The sequence below is a fragment of the Rana temporaria genome, chromosome 3 (assembly GCF_905171775.1).
Source record: "Rana temporaria chromosome 3, aRanTem1.1, whole genome shotgun sequence".
NCBI classification, from domain to species: Eukaryota; Metazoa; Chordata; class Amphibia; order Anura; family Ranidae; genus Rana; species Rana temporaria.
The window spans coordinates 125999406-126016667 of NC_053491.1; the positions used below are offsets into that span (position 1 = coordinate 125999406).

General features: G+C 43.2%; 1 protein-coding gene across 1 annotated transcript in view; it reads right to left on the reverse strand.

Annotated features, from left to right (window-relative positions):
* Nucleotides 1–15653: 15653 nt before the first annotated feature.
* UPF2 (UPF2 regulator of nonsense mediated mRNA decay) overlaps nt 15654–17262 on the reverse strand; it is a 102034-nt gene continuing 100425 nt past the window's right edge. The window contains 1 exon segment of the mRNA XM_040343392.1: nt 15654–16513. Within this exon segment, the coding sequence (XP_040199326.1) occupies nt 16504–16513 (10 nt within the window). The 3' untranslated portion in view covers nt 15654–16503.

Below are 17262 nucleotides of genomic sequence, written 5' to 3' on the forward strand. Positions count from 1 at the left end.
GTCAGCAGCTACAAAAAGCATACCTGCTCCACTGCCCAGAGCTCCGCTCCTCTCCGCCGCCGCCTCCATCCCAACTGTGGGCACCCGGCAGTGACAGCTTTCGGCTTCACGGCCGGGCACTCACTGCGCATGCGCGAGCGGCGCTGCACTACCTGATTGGACAGGCGATCGCCTGGGACCTGTCACGTGTCCCAGGCGATCGCATACAGGGAGGGGCCGCCGTAGGCGATCGATATGACATATCGCCTTAGCGGTCCCTGGGTGGAAGGAGGAAGTGGGACAGGAAGTCCCACTCCTCCTGAAGCCCCCACTCGCCCCCAAAAAAAATTACATGCCAAATGTGGCATGTAAGGAGGCGAGGAGTGGTTTAAGCGGAAGTTCCACGTTTGGGTGGAACTCCGCTTTAACCTCACAGAAAAGTGTTTACTTGCAATTCTTAACAATTATTGGTGTATTTGCATTCTATGTTTGCTTGAAGTATGTCAGCATCCAGAGTGTCAGAGGGCATGCAAGGTCAATGCAACCAATGGGGGACAAGTAACTTCCAGTGGCCCTTGTTAGGGTAGAGCTACATATGGGCATTTCCCCCACATTACTTTTCTACTTCAGCTAAGAAAATGAAAGCCAGTGTCAAGTTGGTTGATGATTTGGCAATACTGACAGTTTTCATTCCTTAATTCTTTCTTCAATTTTAAATGAAAAAAGTCAACATGTACATACATGTATAGATCAGGTTGCTTAAAGCAGAGGTTCCAAGATTTTTTTTTTTAAAGCCAGCAGCTACAAATACGGCAGCTGCTGACTTTTAAAAAATGGACACTTACCTGTCCAGCACGCCCGCGATGTCAGCAGCTGAGGCTGAGCAATCGCTCGGTCCTCAGCTGCTTCCGCCGCCATCCTCGGTGAGGAAATCGGCAAGTGAAGCTTTGCGGCTTCACTGCCCGATTCCCTACTGCGCATGTACGAGGATCGCAGCGCACCGTCACTGGTCCCCGCTCTTTTCTGGGAACAGTGTTTCCCAGAAGACAGCGGGGGTGGAGCATGACGTGACAGGCTGGATTCCCTGTGGGGATCAGCACCCGAAAGTGGTGCAAATATTCATCTCAGACAGGTATCTGCACCCCCCTCCCCCCTGAAAGGTGCCAAATGTGACACCGGAGGGGTGGAGGGATCCAAAAAGCAGAGGTTCACTTTTCTTGTGAACCTCCGCTTTAAGGTATTTTTTTTTTATAAATACTGAACTCAGAAGAATAGCCTAACCTTACTTCTTGTGATTTGTTTTTAAGAAACCAACATACAGTACAAGCATGCTGACCTAACCCATAGACAGGTGTGACAGGTGTGGAAACAGTGATTGCAACAATGTCAATGTTGTGTATGATGTGTATACTGAAACAGAAAGCTTTAGGGCTTTTCACGTATGAAAGTTTTATCCTCTGTGCATATACAAGTAAGATGTTTCACAAGAAATATCTCAAAATGTTATGACGTTAAAGTCTACATTATACATCTAAAAACTTATATAGACCTACAGTATCTCACAAAAGTGAGTACACCCCTCACGTTTTTGTAAAAATGTTGTTGTATCTTTTTATGTGACAACACTGAAGAAATTACACTTTACTACAATGTAAAGTAGTGAGTGTACAGCTTGTATAACATTGTAAATTTGCTGTCCCCTCAAAATACCTTAGCACACAGCTATTAATGTCTAAACCGCTGGCAACAAAAGTGAGTACACCCCTAAGTGAAAAAGCCCAAATTGGGCCCAATTAGCCATTTCCCTCCCCAGGGTCATGTGACTCCTTGGTGTTACAAGGTCTCAGGTGTGAATGGGGAGCAGGTGTGTTAAATTTGGTGTTATCACTCCCACTATCTCATACTGGTCACTGTAAGCTCAATACCTTTTTTGATTGCACCCCCCGAAAATATCGGTGAGTACTACATATTTGATAAATAGGTGGGATTCCCATATCCTTCTCTCCTTTGTTTATAAGCTCAATACCTCATGGCAAAGAACTCTGAGGATCTGAAAAAAATAATTATTGCTCTACATAAAGATGACATAGGCCAGTGATGGCGAACCTTGGCACCCCAGATGTTTTGGAACTACATTTCCCATGATGCTCATGCACTCTGCAGTGTAGTGGAGCATCATGGGAAATGTAGTTCCAAAACATCTGGGGTGCCAAGGTTCGCCATCACTGACCTAGGCTATAAGAAGATTGCCAAGACCCTGAAACTGAGCTGCAGCACAGTGGCCAAGACCATACAGCGGTTTAGTAGGACAGGTTCCACTCAGAACAGGCCCCACCATGGTCGACCACAGAAATTGAGTGCATGTGCTCAGCTTCATATCCAGAGGTTGCCTTTGGGAAATAGATGTATGAGTGCTGCCAGTATTGCTGCAGAGGTTGAAGGGGTGGGGGTCAGTCTGTCAGTGCTCAGACCATACGCTGCACACTGCATCAAATTGGTCTGCATGGCTGTCGTCCCAGAAGGAAGCCTCTTCTAAAGATGATGCACAAGAAAGCCCACAAACTGTTTGCTGAAGACAAGCAGACTAAGGTCATGGATTACTGGAACAATGTCCTGTGGTCTGATGGCGTCAAGCATGTGTGGCGGCATCCAGGTGAGGAGTACAAAGACAAGTGTGTCTTGCCTATAGTCAAGCATGGTGGTGGGAGTGTCATGGTCTGTGGTTGCATGAGTGCTGCCGTCACTGGGGAGCTACAGTTCATTGAGGGATCCATGAATAACAACATGTACCGTGACATACTGAAGCAGAGCATGATCCCCCCCCTGCCTTTGGAAACTGGGCCGCAGGGCAGTATTCCAACATGATAACAACCACAAACACACCTCCAAGATGACCACTGCCTTGTTAAAGAAGCTGAGGGTAAAGGTGTTGAACTTGCCAAGCATGTCTTCAGACCTGAACCCTATTGAGCATCCTCAAACGGAAGGTGGCGGAGCGCAAGGTCTCTAACATCCACCAGCACGGTGATGTCATCACAGAGGAGTGGAAGAGGACTCCAGTGGAAACCTTTGACGCTCTGGTGAACTCCATGCCCAAGAGGGTTAAGGTAGTGCTGGGAAACAATGTTGACCACACAAAATAGACATTTTGGGCCCAATTTGGACATTTTCACTTAGGGGTGTACTCACTTTTGTTGCCAGCGGTTTAAACATTAATGGCTGTGTGATGAGTTGTTTTCAGTGGACAGCAAATTTACACTGTTATACAAGCTGTACGCTCACTACATTGTAGCAAAGTGTAATTTTTCAGGGTTGTCACATGAAAAGTTATAATAAAATATTTACAGAAATGTGAGGGGTGTACTCACTTTTGTGAGATACTGTATAGTGCATATATTTTAGTACTGTTTGTGCATAATAGGTTTGCTAGAAATACAAGAAAAACAAAAACAACAAGTTGGATGCCAACTGCACCTCAATTTAAAACAATCCAAAATAAATATTTTTATTTTATGATCACAGTAGGGAAAGATATTACAGCTTTTTTTTTTTTTATATATATATTTTGGAGTATCCAGTGGGGAGATCTACCCATATCAATTTGTGTCTCCACCCTTCCAAATTTTCCTGTACAACATTTTAAATGATCAAATGATTATAGCAGACAAATCCTCCCATTTAGCAGTATGTTTGAGGAAGGTACTGGAATGTAATTTCAAAACAGAGACAGGTAAGCGTCTGTAATACATTTTGACAACATACTTGCAATGCTTGTAATGGCTAGCCAAAATAGGATTTTTGTACTATATACAGTGAAATCCTTTGCTTGGTGTCCATTGAAGGACCCAACAAGTATTTTAAGCTTCGAGTACACTGCCACCAACAAGTGGATTGGACACTGGTAGACCAAAGAAAAAACAGTAGGCTAACCCAGGATGTTGCCTCTTCTAGCATTGCTCAGTTTTGTAGCATAGCAGTACAGAGGACATGATCATAAACAGAGGGGTGGGACCTGTTTTAAGATTCTTTGACCAGTAAAAAAATAAAAATAAAAATAAAATATATTTTCTTTTACCTCCATGGACACAAAGGGGTTGGATTTGCAGTCGCTGTAGATCTGACGGAAAGCTCTGCTGATTTTATCATCTAATCGTGTGCAAGCAAAAAGGTTTTTTTTTTTTTTTCCTTGCATGTCCCCCCTCAGATCTAAAGTGACTGCACTTCCAACTGCACTTGTAGTGCAAAGTGGAATTGCCTTTAGTAAATAACCCCAAAAAGTATTTATTTCTGCACATCCAAAAGCAGTCCAACTGGGGGGTGGGCAACAAAGTTCATAACAGGATAAAGAAAACACAAGAACTGGGACATGCCTGCAACCTAAAAAGCCAACTGAAGGATATTACACCAAAAGCTAGCACCAGATGGATATCCACATAGAAAACAAACAGAAGACCACCTGATCTGATTCTGAAAAGCCCAAGATGCACTCACAGATCTAGTAGAGTGCGTCTTGGCAGGAAAGGGTGGCAAGTGATCTTTGAGACACTAGGCTGGAATAATGGTCTTTGTGAGCCACCTAGAAATGGTGTAATCAGAAGCTAGTGTACAATTGCTGGGGCCATATGGAATAACAAAGAGGGAATCAACTTTTATGTGAGATAAACACAACCCAAACCACATCCAGACAATGGAGGACAAGCTCTTTCAATGAACTGTAACAATGTCCTGGTTATGGTGAAAGCCCAAAACTTCCTTGGGCAAGAAGGAAGTTCTGGGCTTCAACTCCACCTTCTGCTTTTGCAAAACCAAAAGGGTTCTTTGCAGTACAAGATCACCAGCTTAGACACTATCCTTGTAGGGGTATTTGTTTTTTGATATGTGTATGCTGTTTACAGTTAGATTAATCAATTTTATATTTTTGTTTCACTATATGGCGAGTTAAACCACTTGTGTCTTTTAGGCAGCCTATATCTTACCCCAGTCTTTTGCTGCGGTGAGGTTTTTGCTTAGTCTGTTGACTTTTTGCTTACTAAGACCACACCGAATTCGCTGGAGAACTCCTTTTTACAAATTATTTAGCTACTTTCTTTCTATCCCCTGCAGGCTAAACCATAACACCACATTTGTAAAGATTAGAGAGGTGTTTAAATGTTGTTTTTTGAAGCATCAAGATAATCAGGTTCAGTTCCCACAGTCACATGGGTAGCTACATAAGACACCAACAGCCTATGATACAAGATATCAAGAACAGAGACCAACCGATTTTTTTACAGGGTAGACTATTAGTCTAGACCCAGCTGTAGAATAGAAAGGATTTGTGCAAAGGAGAATCTCCTAAGGGGGAGGCCTTGAGACTCGCACCAAGTGAAGAATGCATTTCACACATGATAATAGACCTTGTGTTAGGATTGAGTTCACCTGCTGGTGGCACTGTGCTGCTCTGGGCTATTTGCTGTAGCTCTAGTGTCCACCAGAAGGTGTCTCCCAAGAGCCAGCAGGCTGGAATAATCAGTGACACCAGGGTTCAGCTGCCAGGTGGATATTTACGGCTGCGCCCTCCCTTTCCCCAGCACGTCACTATCCTGCGGATTACCCCCTTGCGCTACTAGAGCCTTGTGCTTCCTGTATCCTGATCCTTCCTGCACCCCTCTGCCTTGCTCCTGTTCCCTCCTCTTGTACCAAGTCGTGATTCCCTTTCTTGCATCCATCTTACCTTTGTCCCTTATACTGTATATACAGGCGGTCCCCTGGTTACAAACATCTGACTTGCAAACGACTCCTACTTACAAACGAAGGGAGACAACAGGAAGTGAGAGGAAATCTCCCCCTAGGAAGGGAAATTCACTCTAAGTGTTATGGGAAAAAGGTACATCCACTGATGCTTTATCAACAAGGCTTGTTTCCACAATAACCTACATTTTTCAAAATCCAGTTGTCATTGGGTCAGAAGGTGAGGTGAAATCTTCTGAACAGGGGCACAGACAGCAAAACAAACATTACAGGGGTGTTAACCCGTCCCTATGCTATCCAAAAAGCTTAAAAAATAGGATTTCTTGTACTCACCGTAAAATCATTTTCTCTGTTCTCCATGGACGGACACAGCCCTCACAAGTCTTGACATATGGGTTATGTTCCTGTTCATAGGAGAGGATTAGGCAGAACATGTTAGATATTTAAATAAATGTTACTTTAACAGAGTTGAACAGCCCGCCCAGGGACTGCCAGCAGTTCGGTTTATTAGTTATTTTTGTTGTTTGCTGGAGTGGCTTATGTGTTCACTGGTTGCTGTGTATGTTTATTGGTGTGTGTTCACCAATAATAAATAACACTTTAAGGTTATATATGTTGTTTGGTCTCAGTTTCTGTGTGTGGCTACGTGTCTGGTCTCCTTGCCACTGATTCCTGACTCCTTACAAGAAATAGAACTTGCATTCAACATTGTGGGAATCGCAGATTCAGATATCATTGCCAGCAACCTAAAAGCAGGATAGCATCTTGGTCCATGAGACAGAAGATCCAGAGGATCTGGAAAACCTCACTAAATATCCACCAAGAGCCTTCTGTCAGTCTATCACATCTGCTTGGGCCAATCTGGAGCTTTCCTTCCCAAGAATTTTCAGGGAAGGAAAGCCATAGATCTGGTGTACCAATTGCTTGGGGCCAAGAAAGTATCCAGTGCTTTCTCTAGAGTATCTGGAGAGTAGTTTATCCAGCATGTTGTTGAACCTGGAGGCCAGGAGGTCCATATCCGGGTGTAGTGGTCATTCCCCAGAAGTCTGCTGTGCAACTGTCCATGCTTGGGATGTGAATGGCAAATAAGGCTTGAATGTAAAGTTTCGCCCAGGACAGGTTATTCTCTACTTTATTTGCCACTGCAAGACTTCAGGTTTCTCTAGGCCACTGCTTGGGCTTTGTCCTACTGAATTCAGACTCTTCAAGTGGATAGTCCAGTGCTGTGTGGACAGCCAACTCACCTAAAGCTCAAGGGGTTTTCAACAGGCAATGAGATTCCTTTATTAAGTCCTTTGCCCCAAAATGGCTTAAATCTTGAATCATGCAAAGCAAAACGGAGAAGAATTTTCAGGTGCAGCAAGGCAAAGATAATTTTTACTGATTCGGCTGTGTCACCAGAGCATCGACTAGAGGATCCCTCCACCTGCCGAGGAGCCTGTCCAGTTTTTAGTTGATGCCAAGAGGTCCACACCCTGATCTCCATCTGGAAATACCTTGGGGTGTAAGGGTCATCAAAGACAAAGACAGTTCCTCTCCATATAACCCCTTCCATCAGGGAAGTACCTCAGTTTTGTAACAAAGCAGTAAGGTTCCCATAAGAAGGGGGGCCTCTGTGTGCCATGGTGTACTTCAAGGAAAGGATTTTACAGGTAAGCGGTTATTAAAAATGCTATTTTCTTTATCATACACCACGGAACACAGAGTCTCTATTCATTACATAGTGGGATGTCCCAGAGAAATGCTCAATGAAAGGTAGGAGACACAGATCCAAGCAGGCCGTAAAACGGACAAGAAGCCCTAGACCGCTGCCTGCAGAATCCTCATGTCCTCTTACATCTATTTGATAAATGTATGGACTGAAGACCAAGTTGCAGCTTTACAGATCTGAGCCATCGAAGCCTGGTGATGCACTGCCCATGAAGCGCTCATAGCTCTAGTTGAGTGCGCCTTAACAGAAGGAGGAATCTTGTTCCTTAAACCATAAGCTTGAATAAGTATTTGTCGAATGCAACGAGAAATGGTGGATTTTGATGCCGCTTGTCCCTTCTTGGGATTAGCTAGCAAAATAAACAAAACATCCGTTTTATGTATCTGAGCGGTTGCCTGCAGATACGCTTTTACTGCTCTCACTACATCTAGAGAGAGTGCAATAATCTTTCCTCCGCTGTCTGCGGATCAGGAAAAAAAGAAGTCAAAACAATATCTTGCTTCAAATGAAATGCCGACACCACCTTTGGTAAAAAGGTTGGATGGGGTCGTAGAACAATGTTGTCCTTGTGACAAATTAAATAAGGCTCTTTACAAGAAAGTTTTTAATAGACCTTACAAAGGTATGCATCATCAAAGGGTGACTAATTACTGTGGATGCATCAATATGAGTGTACCAACTTCCCAATATTATGAAAATGGAATCTAATCTAAACTAGAAAAAAATTGACTTTGGGTGGTACACGAGTAATGAATATAAAAATCCATAGATATTTATTGTAGAAAATATGTATATAAAAAAAGTATCTAGGCTTATAATACAGTATTACATCAGCATGGGAACCCAGCGGGTATTCCAATAACACTTCCAAAACCTTATAGTAATGCAAGTACGCTCACATCATGAGAATACATAAACATCAAACAATAAAAGTGCATATAGGATTTGTGTCCTTGAAACTGGGTCCGGTATGCAGGATACTAGTTATTGCTTTGTTCAACATGTTTCACGTGAAAATGCTTCATCAGGAGCATGGAAGTAGACAAATCGTTTTTAAAGGGATGAACACAGACCCAACTTCCACCATTGGGGCTGTATATGTATAGCTGACCCAGCCAGCCAGCAGGATATTATTTTGGTACTAGTTATATATGGCATATATGGTCGTGATGAAGCGGAAGCTTCCAAGGTTTTCCTACCGCCATCTTTATGATCTTGGCGTACCAGGGCCTTCTGGGCCGATTTGGGGTCACTAGGATTACTGGAATTCCTTCCTTCTTGATCCTGCAAAGTAGCCTTTGTAAGAGAGCGATCAGAGGGAATACATAGATCAGTGAGAATTGATTCCAGGGAATTATCCAATCATCCAATCCATAGGCCAGAGGATCTCTCGTCCTGGATACAAAGTTGTCCACCTTCCTGTTGAACCTGGAAGCTAGCTATGAATTCTCCGCGTTGTAGGGTGGCGACCACTGATCGAATAGTTTCCATTCAGAAATGGCGATTGTTCAGAAACTGATTTAGAGATCTTAGATCCAAGATGGGTCTGACATCTCCGTTTGGTTTTGGAATCACAAAGAGGTTTGAATAAAAACCTGAACCTTTGAGACAGCAAGTGATCCAATCCTTTGAAGGACGCCTTGAGCTTCGGAACTGAGAAGATGGGATCTCCCAAAATTCCAGCTTGTATCCTAGGGATACTGTGGATACTACCCATCTGTCCTGGATTTCTGTCTGCCATGCCGCTGAAAACTGCAAAAGCTGTCCCCCCACTCGGCCGAGCGGGGGCACCTCTTCATGAAGAGGCTTTGCTTGTCAGCCTTTGAACCCCACGGCTTATTGTTCTTTTGGGCTTGGTCTTCTTGAGCCTTTGTGGCTGGCTGAAAATGCCGTCGCCACTGGCTGGAGGTAGATCTATCAGGAGTCGGGGAGAGAGAACACTTAAAACAAGGACACTTGTTTTTCTTCTTCTCTAGCAGAAAGGTAGTTTTACCGCTCAATATCTTTTGGATATACTTCTCCAAATCAACCCCAAAGTGGCGCTCGCCATGGAAGGGGAAGCTGGCCAAAAGCTTTTTGCATGGGACTTCTGCTGACCAATGCCTTAGCCAAATAATTCTGCGCATATGCACCAGCTGGAGCGTGAGGCGGGATGCCTGTTGGATAGAATCTCTAATGGCATCCACCGTAAAACATAAGGCCCTAGGCATATTCTCCCAAAATTTGATCTGTTCAGAAGTCAGATCTTTCATCCCGTTTCACCTGGTCCTTTAAGACCCGACACATACGTACCGCCGCTACAGCAGGTTGGGTTATTGCGCCTGCCAGGAGGAAGGAAGATTTTAGTAAAGATTCCAACTTCTTCTCAGAAGGATCTTTAAATACCTGGGCATTGTCCACCGAACAAGTTAGGCTTTTATTTACACAAGAAATAGCTGCATCAACAGAAGGCAGACTCTACTTCTTGGTAAACTTCTCCTCCATAGGATAAAGTACTTCAAACGTCCTAGGAGGAAAAAACGCATATCTGGGCGTTTCCAGTCTGCGTAAATCAGATTCTCCAATAAAGGATGAATCAGAAAGGCACAAGCAGCCTGTGGGGATTTTAACGAGCCCAGAGAGGAGACAGGTGATTCAGTTAACTCCGCAGAGGGTAATCTGAATGTGGAGCGCACCGCTTCAGTATAATATTGCATGTGTAACTTTAGAACCTGGGAAACAGAAAAAGGTTCCTCTGATAGCTCGGATCCCTCCGAGTCCTCATCCCCAGATGGGGCCTCATCCTCGCCAGATCTTTCTGCAAGGAAATCTAAAACAGGAGGAGATCTGCTTCGCTTTTTGTCCCTTTCTGAGGACTTTGCGATTAACGCAGCGATTCTTCCCTCTAAGTTGTTTAGGGCTGTTGCCAAAGTGTCTTCAGTGTCGTATGCAGGCACAGGCACCACAGGAGAAGCTGCTACTCCTGATAAAAGTAATCGCTCACCTTGTATGAATACGTCAGGTATTACAGAAGAGAGAGGTACCGAGCAGGCGTGGCTAGAGCCTCCTGTCTTTGGCGGCGATGCTTTTTTGTTTCTAGTCCCAGAGCCTCTTCTTTGGGAAGACATATTGCCAAGCAAAGCCAAGGTACCAACAAATGCATATACTACTGTGCTAGTTTGGCAATGTACATATAAGTATGAAACTAATAACACACAGTTTCATGCCAGAGTGTGTGTCTATCTTTTGGGAGTGCTCAGCCAACCACATGGAGATCTTATGTGCCCTTTTTTCGCTGCAGGGAAGCTCCAGGCATGTGAGGTTACATCTCTTTCTGCCCGTTTGACGATTGAGACGTGCCTGCGCATGCCTGTCCAGGCCAGCCCCCTCCCATTAAAAATGCATAAAGTGCGCCACCGTGCGCGCGCTTGCGACCTAGGGGTTAATGGCGGTATTGTAATGTGAAGGAGATCCTCCAGATACTTGCCTTGGAGGAGGAGCAAGGCAGGGGTCTCTGGCAGAGCTATGCAGCGGAGGGAGTGTGCTGTCCGAGGGAACTGACACTGCTTTGGAGCATGGCGAGTCAAAACTTAGCTCATTACTCCCCCCCAGTGGTGGCCAGAAAAATTACACCCACTCTAACTCGAATTGTCCCTGCTGCAGGTTTTCTGCTAAGTAGAACCAATCTTTCCCCCATAACGGCGGGGTCTGCGTGCCAACCTTCAGGGGTACGAGTTCCTACTTAAAAGGAGACCTCTTCCCTGGGCCTTGTAAAAGACTCTGCCAGGACTTTTAGAGTATAGAGCGAAAGTGCTGGCCCCTAGAGCCCAGTCCTCCGAAGAGAGACATTACAGGCGACACCTTGTCCACGAGTCCCAGATACCATCCAGTTTTTGGCATAATAATATAAGCGTTTTGGATGGACCCGCAGTGTAGCGCTCTACCCCATAGGGTCGCTTTGGCAGAGCTTCCTTCAGCACATCTTACTCGCTTCCAACACCTTAGACACTGGCGAAAAAACTGAGGTACTTCCCTGATGGGAGGGGTACTGTCTTTATTTGGTTGTGCCAGTGTCCAATCACCTCTGGTGACCATACAACCCACTATGTAATGAATGGAGGCTCTGTGTCCCGTGGTGTATGATAAAGAAATTTTGTTTGCCTTGCAAAGACGCTCTCAAACCAAGGTTTTACTGTGTGTGTGTGTGTAATTATAATATAATTATTTTCTCCATTTAGCATTTACAGTGGGTATTGTTTATTTTTCTTTAAATAGAGCCTAAGCCCCTATTCACACCGATGCAACTTGCCATGGGATTTGACAGTTTAAAATCATATGACAAGTTACATCCTATTTGTGCCTATGAACGGATTATAGAAAGGTTCTTACACTATTTTTGGCGATTTCTTGTGTGACTTGCATAGACATCTGTGCATGAAGTCGGACACGCAGTAGTGCGTTTTCAAAGCCGTATTCAGTGTGAACCGAGGCTTAGATATATATCTGAAAAGTGATTATAAACACTATCTACACATACATACATATACACACACCATAGTTTGTAGACTAACCCTCACACAGACTAAATAATATACACTGATTTTTTTATCAAGGAAATGGCGCTAAGACAGGACTTCCTCCTGGCAAAGTCATGTAGTAACGAAACACGCAAGCCGGATCGGCTTGATCACATCATTGCATCACCCGGAAGCAGATGCCATTTTCCTGGCCCGGGACTGTGTATTTCTTCTGTGATATGCGCATTCATTTTAACTGAATGCGAGTAGATATTTGTTTTAACCACTTGCCGACTGCCTGCCCTCATTTTACTGTGGCAGAACAGCACTCCTGCGCAAATCGCGTAGCTGTATTTTTTTCTGACAGAGCGAGAACAGGGATTTGTGTGTGTAAAACAGAAATCCACGTCCTGTCAGGGGAGAGGAGACAGATTGTGTATTCCTAGTATATAGGAACAACGATCGGTCTTCTCCCCAAGTCAGTCTTATCCCCCAACAGTTAGAACACACAGTGAGGGAACACATTTGTCGCCCCCTGGTGTTAACCCTTTCCCTGCCAGTGACATTTACACTGTAATCAGTGGATTTTTAAAGTACTGATCACTGTATAAGTGTCGATGTTCCCAAAAATGTGTCAAAAGTGTCTGATCTGTCCACTGCAATGTCGCAGTCCTGATAAAAATCGAAGATCGCTGCCATTACTAGTAAAGAAAATGTTAAAAATAAAATAAAAATGCTATAAATGTAAATAATAAAATCCACCAAAAGAAAACTCAGTTTGTGAGGAAAAAAGGACGTCAATTTTGTTTGGGCACAACGCTGCACGACCGTGCAATTGCCAGTTAAATCGACGCAGTGCCGTATCGCAAAAAATGGCTGGTCAGAAAGGGGATAAATCCTTCCGGGGCTGAAGTGATTAATAAAGGATCCGTCTTAAGGTTTTACACTAGCTTTTCATTTGCATTGCATCTTTGGAGTTATCAATACCATGGCACGGTTTGTAGCGCTGGTGACTACCGGCTGGAGTGTTCAGAGGGATAAGTTCCCAAAATGCCCATTTGACATTCCTCATCCCAGGAGGTCTAGGTGCTCTGGTAAGCATGCATCTGGGTATTGAGGTTTTCCCTTTATGGTAGAGGGAAGGACATCACTCTTTTTGGATCACCTTTATTCCTACCTCAGTACAATGGACTGTTTTTTGTCTAAGCATTGAATAAAAATAAAAAAATTAGCCATTTTGATTTCCCTTTCTTTAACTTGGAATACAGGACACAGACAAAGTATTTGTACCTTCAGGTGATTGGACACTGGTAAAACTTTTGAGGCATGCCCACTGGGCAACTCCCCTACCCCACTCTTAGTCCTCAGTTTGTAGCAAGCAATGCAGAGTAACCAAGGAATGGAAGGGAGTGTGGCCTATGCCCTGTACTGCAAGATATGGAATTTCAGGCAAGTTCAAATTCTTATCACCCCAATCATACAAGCTGCTGATAGAAAAAAATAAAAGAAGAAGACGAAGGCTATTTTTTTTCTTAATATTGGTAATATGGGCAATGACATTAAAGTTGCACTTTTGTTTGTCAAAAAGCAATATTTTTGTTTATGAAACCCCCCCTAGGTGGTTAGTGCAAGCCCAAAGCTGTGGCATTGTTTGACTGAATTCCATTTGGGTGCCCATGCAAAAGGTGGGCCCATTATGGCAAAGTTCTTTGAAGGTTGTTGATGGGGAGCTTGTTTTCTACAGGTGACCAGGTTCCCTGGATCATGAAAGCATGGAACACTCCTCCCCAGCCCAGAAGGGGGACCCCCCCCTTCCACCGCCTGTAAAAGTGATTGAGCAGCTGTATAACCATAAAAATACAACCAGGTCGCAAACAGTCAGCCTCTCGTTTGGCAACTTGTATTCAACCTCATACGCAACAGGGCTGCCATCATATCAAGGATACACTAGGGACCATTAGTGGGGTATGGTACCTCCAAAAGCTCCATTAGTGGCCATTGACAAAGAAGCTCTGTATTCAAGTACTCCCCATGAGAAAGGCATCAGAGTAATAAGCACATTCCTAAATGAGCAGGAAAAGTCCATCTGGCAACTTAACCAGTTCATTATAAGCCTGCTTAGGCACATTTTGACCAGAAATATCCAATTGTGTGTGTGCGTGTTCTCCGATGAGGCCTCATCTATGGACCTGTGCCACAAACTAGCTTGGCACAGGTACACAGATGGTCCCCTTATGATCTGCACAGTTACCACAACTGAATTAAATGTATTCCTGAAAGCTCTGGGGAACAATCCATACAATATAAAATGTGTAAGATACTTTCCTTGATTTTACGCTAGCTACCACTCTTTACGGAAAGCCTACGTCCGGCAATACAATTGAGTACATAGGCAACGCTCACGCAAAAGCCATGATAAAAAACATACCATATAAAGAAGTACTTTCGATTAAGGTGAAACTGTTCCGGAGATTACAGTATAGTTGGATAAAGTATATCTTCTCTTTGGTCTTTGTTTAGTAGTAGTCAGGACGGCGAAACATGAAGATTAAGTTTAAAAGGGATTGTAGTTTTATTTGTTGTACATGTAGTACACTGCTATATCAATGTGTCATTGCTTTTAAAGCAGAGTTCCACCCAAAAGTGGAACTTCTGCTTTAAGCATGCCTCGGCCCCTTACATGCCACATTTGGCATGTAATTTTTTTTTTGGGGGCGGGGAAGTGGGTACCTAGTTTTGACAAGTCCTTTTTGTCCCACTTCCTTCTTCCGCCGCCTTTGCCGACTGCTCCTCTCCCCCTTCCTCGCTGCAATCTTCTGCTGTCACAGTCAGGTGCCAACACTTGCAATGACGGCGCCGCGGAAAGGAGTGAGGCTTCGGGCGACCGCATCGATGGGCAGGTGTCTGTTAAAAGTCAGCAGCTACACTTTTTGTAGCTGCCGACTTTCAATAAACTCCGCAAACGAGTGAAACTCCGCATTAACCATTTGCCAAACCGGACACAGTACATATACTAAGGCCGGTCGGCTCTATTACATGAAACAAAATACCTGTGTGTAATTTCGTGCAATAGCCAGTGGGGGCACCGAAAAAGAATTGGAAAAGAAAAAAAGAAAAAGAAAAAATAGGCTAGTCTTAATAGCACAACTGAGAAAACATTCTTCTAAGACACTAGCAAAAATCTAGGTACATGTTGGCAGTAGCATTATTCTAATCTGTCCTAAAAAAAAAAAAAAAAAAAAAAAAAATGTGTTTGCCAGTGGTCCAAATCCACCTGTAGGTAGCAGTTACTGACTTCTTATGTATCTTTATAGAAGAGAAAGAAATCACAATTCAAATATAAAGTGAATATGAACAAATACAATTTACAACACTTTATTAAAGCGCTGGCAAAAGGTTTCTTGAGCTGGTGAAGATCGTGCAGTATTGTTGAAAATACAACTTTATAGGTCTGTTTTATTTCAACTGTTCAACATGCACAAATATGCCAAAAATGCCATAAGAAAGAAAGAAAGAAAGAAAGAAAGAAAGAAAGAAAGAAAGAAAGAAAGAAAGAAAGAAAGAAAGAAAGAAAGAAAGAAAGAAAGAAAGAAAGAAAGAAAGAAAGAAAGAAAGAAATCGATTTTTTTTTTACATATATAAAAATAAAAACAAAAGAACAAAAAGATAGCCATACGTGTGTTCTGTGGTATTGGTAGTATATTTACAGTATGGAGGGGGAAAAGAAATTGCGCTAATAAAGAGAAACAGAAAAGCAACATTTATTCACCATTCAACAAAAAGAAAAAAGGGTTTTTACCTTCACACGTAATATTTATACACACAATTTATACAGTCTGCTGTATTTCTTGCGTTCTTCGCATGTCCTGTGGCATACGAAGCCAGCTGTGTTTAAAACACACTTTAGGTGATTTTTCTTTCTGCCGCTATCCGTATGGGAGACAATTCTATCCTATTTTATATGCTAAAGAAAAAAAATCTGCAATTTGAGCCAGATTTTACATCAAGAAGGCTAAAGCTCTGCAACAATGTTTTTACCTGGCATTATAACTATAAATGCAATCTAAAGAAAACTTAAGTGTAAACAAAAATTTATTTTTTCTGTTTTTTTCCTTACACCAATCTGAAGGGTTTTCCACCTTATTTCCTCTGTGAGGTGGGTCAGCTGCCATTGAAGCTTTTAGCTTCTACCAACCAGAGGAAGTATATGGTTTGCATTAAATTCTCCCCACTTTGCAAAACTTAGTTTGCAATCGGTCTACTAAAAATGAAACTCTTCCTATTTAGAACTGAACTGCTGCTACATAAAGTCTTCTGTCTCCCTGCTGCTCTTCCAGTGTAAGGCCGCTGTGATGCCTTATCAGCAAGTAGTGCTCACTCCGAGTGTGTGTCTGTTGAGAAGAAGCTTCCAGCCTGGACACAGACAGAAGCAGAGGCTGCTGTTTCTACACCTCCTGGCTCCCAGCACTGTCCTGAACTCTCCTCTGAACATGCTGCGATGTGCTGCTGATCTCACACAATATCTGAAGGACTCCACTAGTCATGTTGTCAGGTAGAAGGCCCAATGGAATGGCGCTAGTTACTGAATCAACGTCTCCTGTTTAATAGGGAGAAATAAAAAAATAAAAAAATGTATATGTTAAAATCCTACCTGAAGTTTAACCAATGAAAAAATTGTAGCAGGCATATATACTCTGCATGTAAGGCTCTGAATATAGAATAACAACACAATGTGGATACTCTGCACACTTAGAAATGAAAGAAGAGTTTTTAAATTCTTAAAAGTTTTTATAGTCCCTTTGACTGTAAAACTGGGGCATCCATATTTAAAAAAAATCCATATCTTACCATGTATCATGTTGTCACCATTGCCTTATAAAAAGGACAAGTTTACCCACCACCAGGAGCACGGTTATCCATGGTAAATGTCATATGACCCTAGGGACCACGCAGCAGGACAATCTGTCCACCGGACACAGAGGAAGAGTTGTAGCGGGCCGGCTCTGGTGCCATGTGATCGATGTGACCAATCACAGCGATCACATGTCATTAATACACAGTGGCTTTTATTCATAGCCATTGATTTTGTACTATTGTAATCTCCGATTGGTCACAGAGATCACATGGTACAGACAGGGCCAATCACAGCGCCCTGTGCCATCGGATACAGTTAGGCTCATCTATATTTGGACACAGGCACAATTTTAGTTTTTTCAAGTATTCACCAAAAACATATTCAAGCTATAATTCGATACTGGAACAGCTCATGATCCAAAGCACACAACGTCATCTGTAAAACATGATGGAGGCAGTGGGATGGCATTGGCATGCATGGCTTCCAGTGGC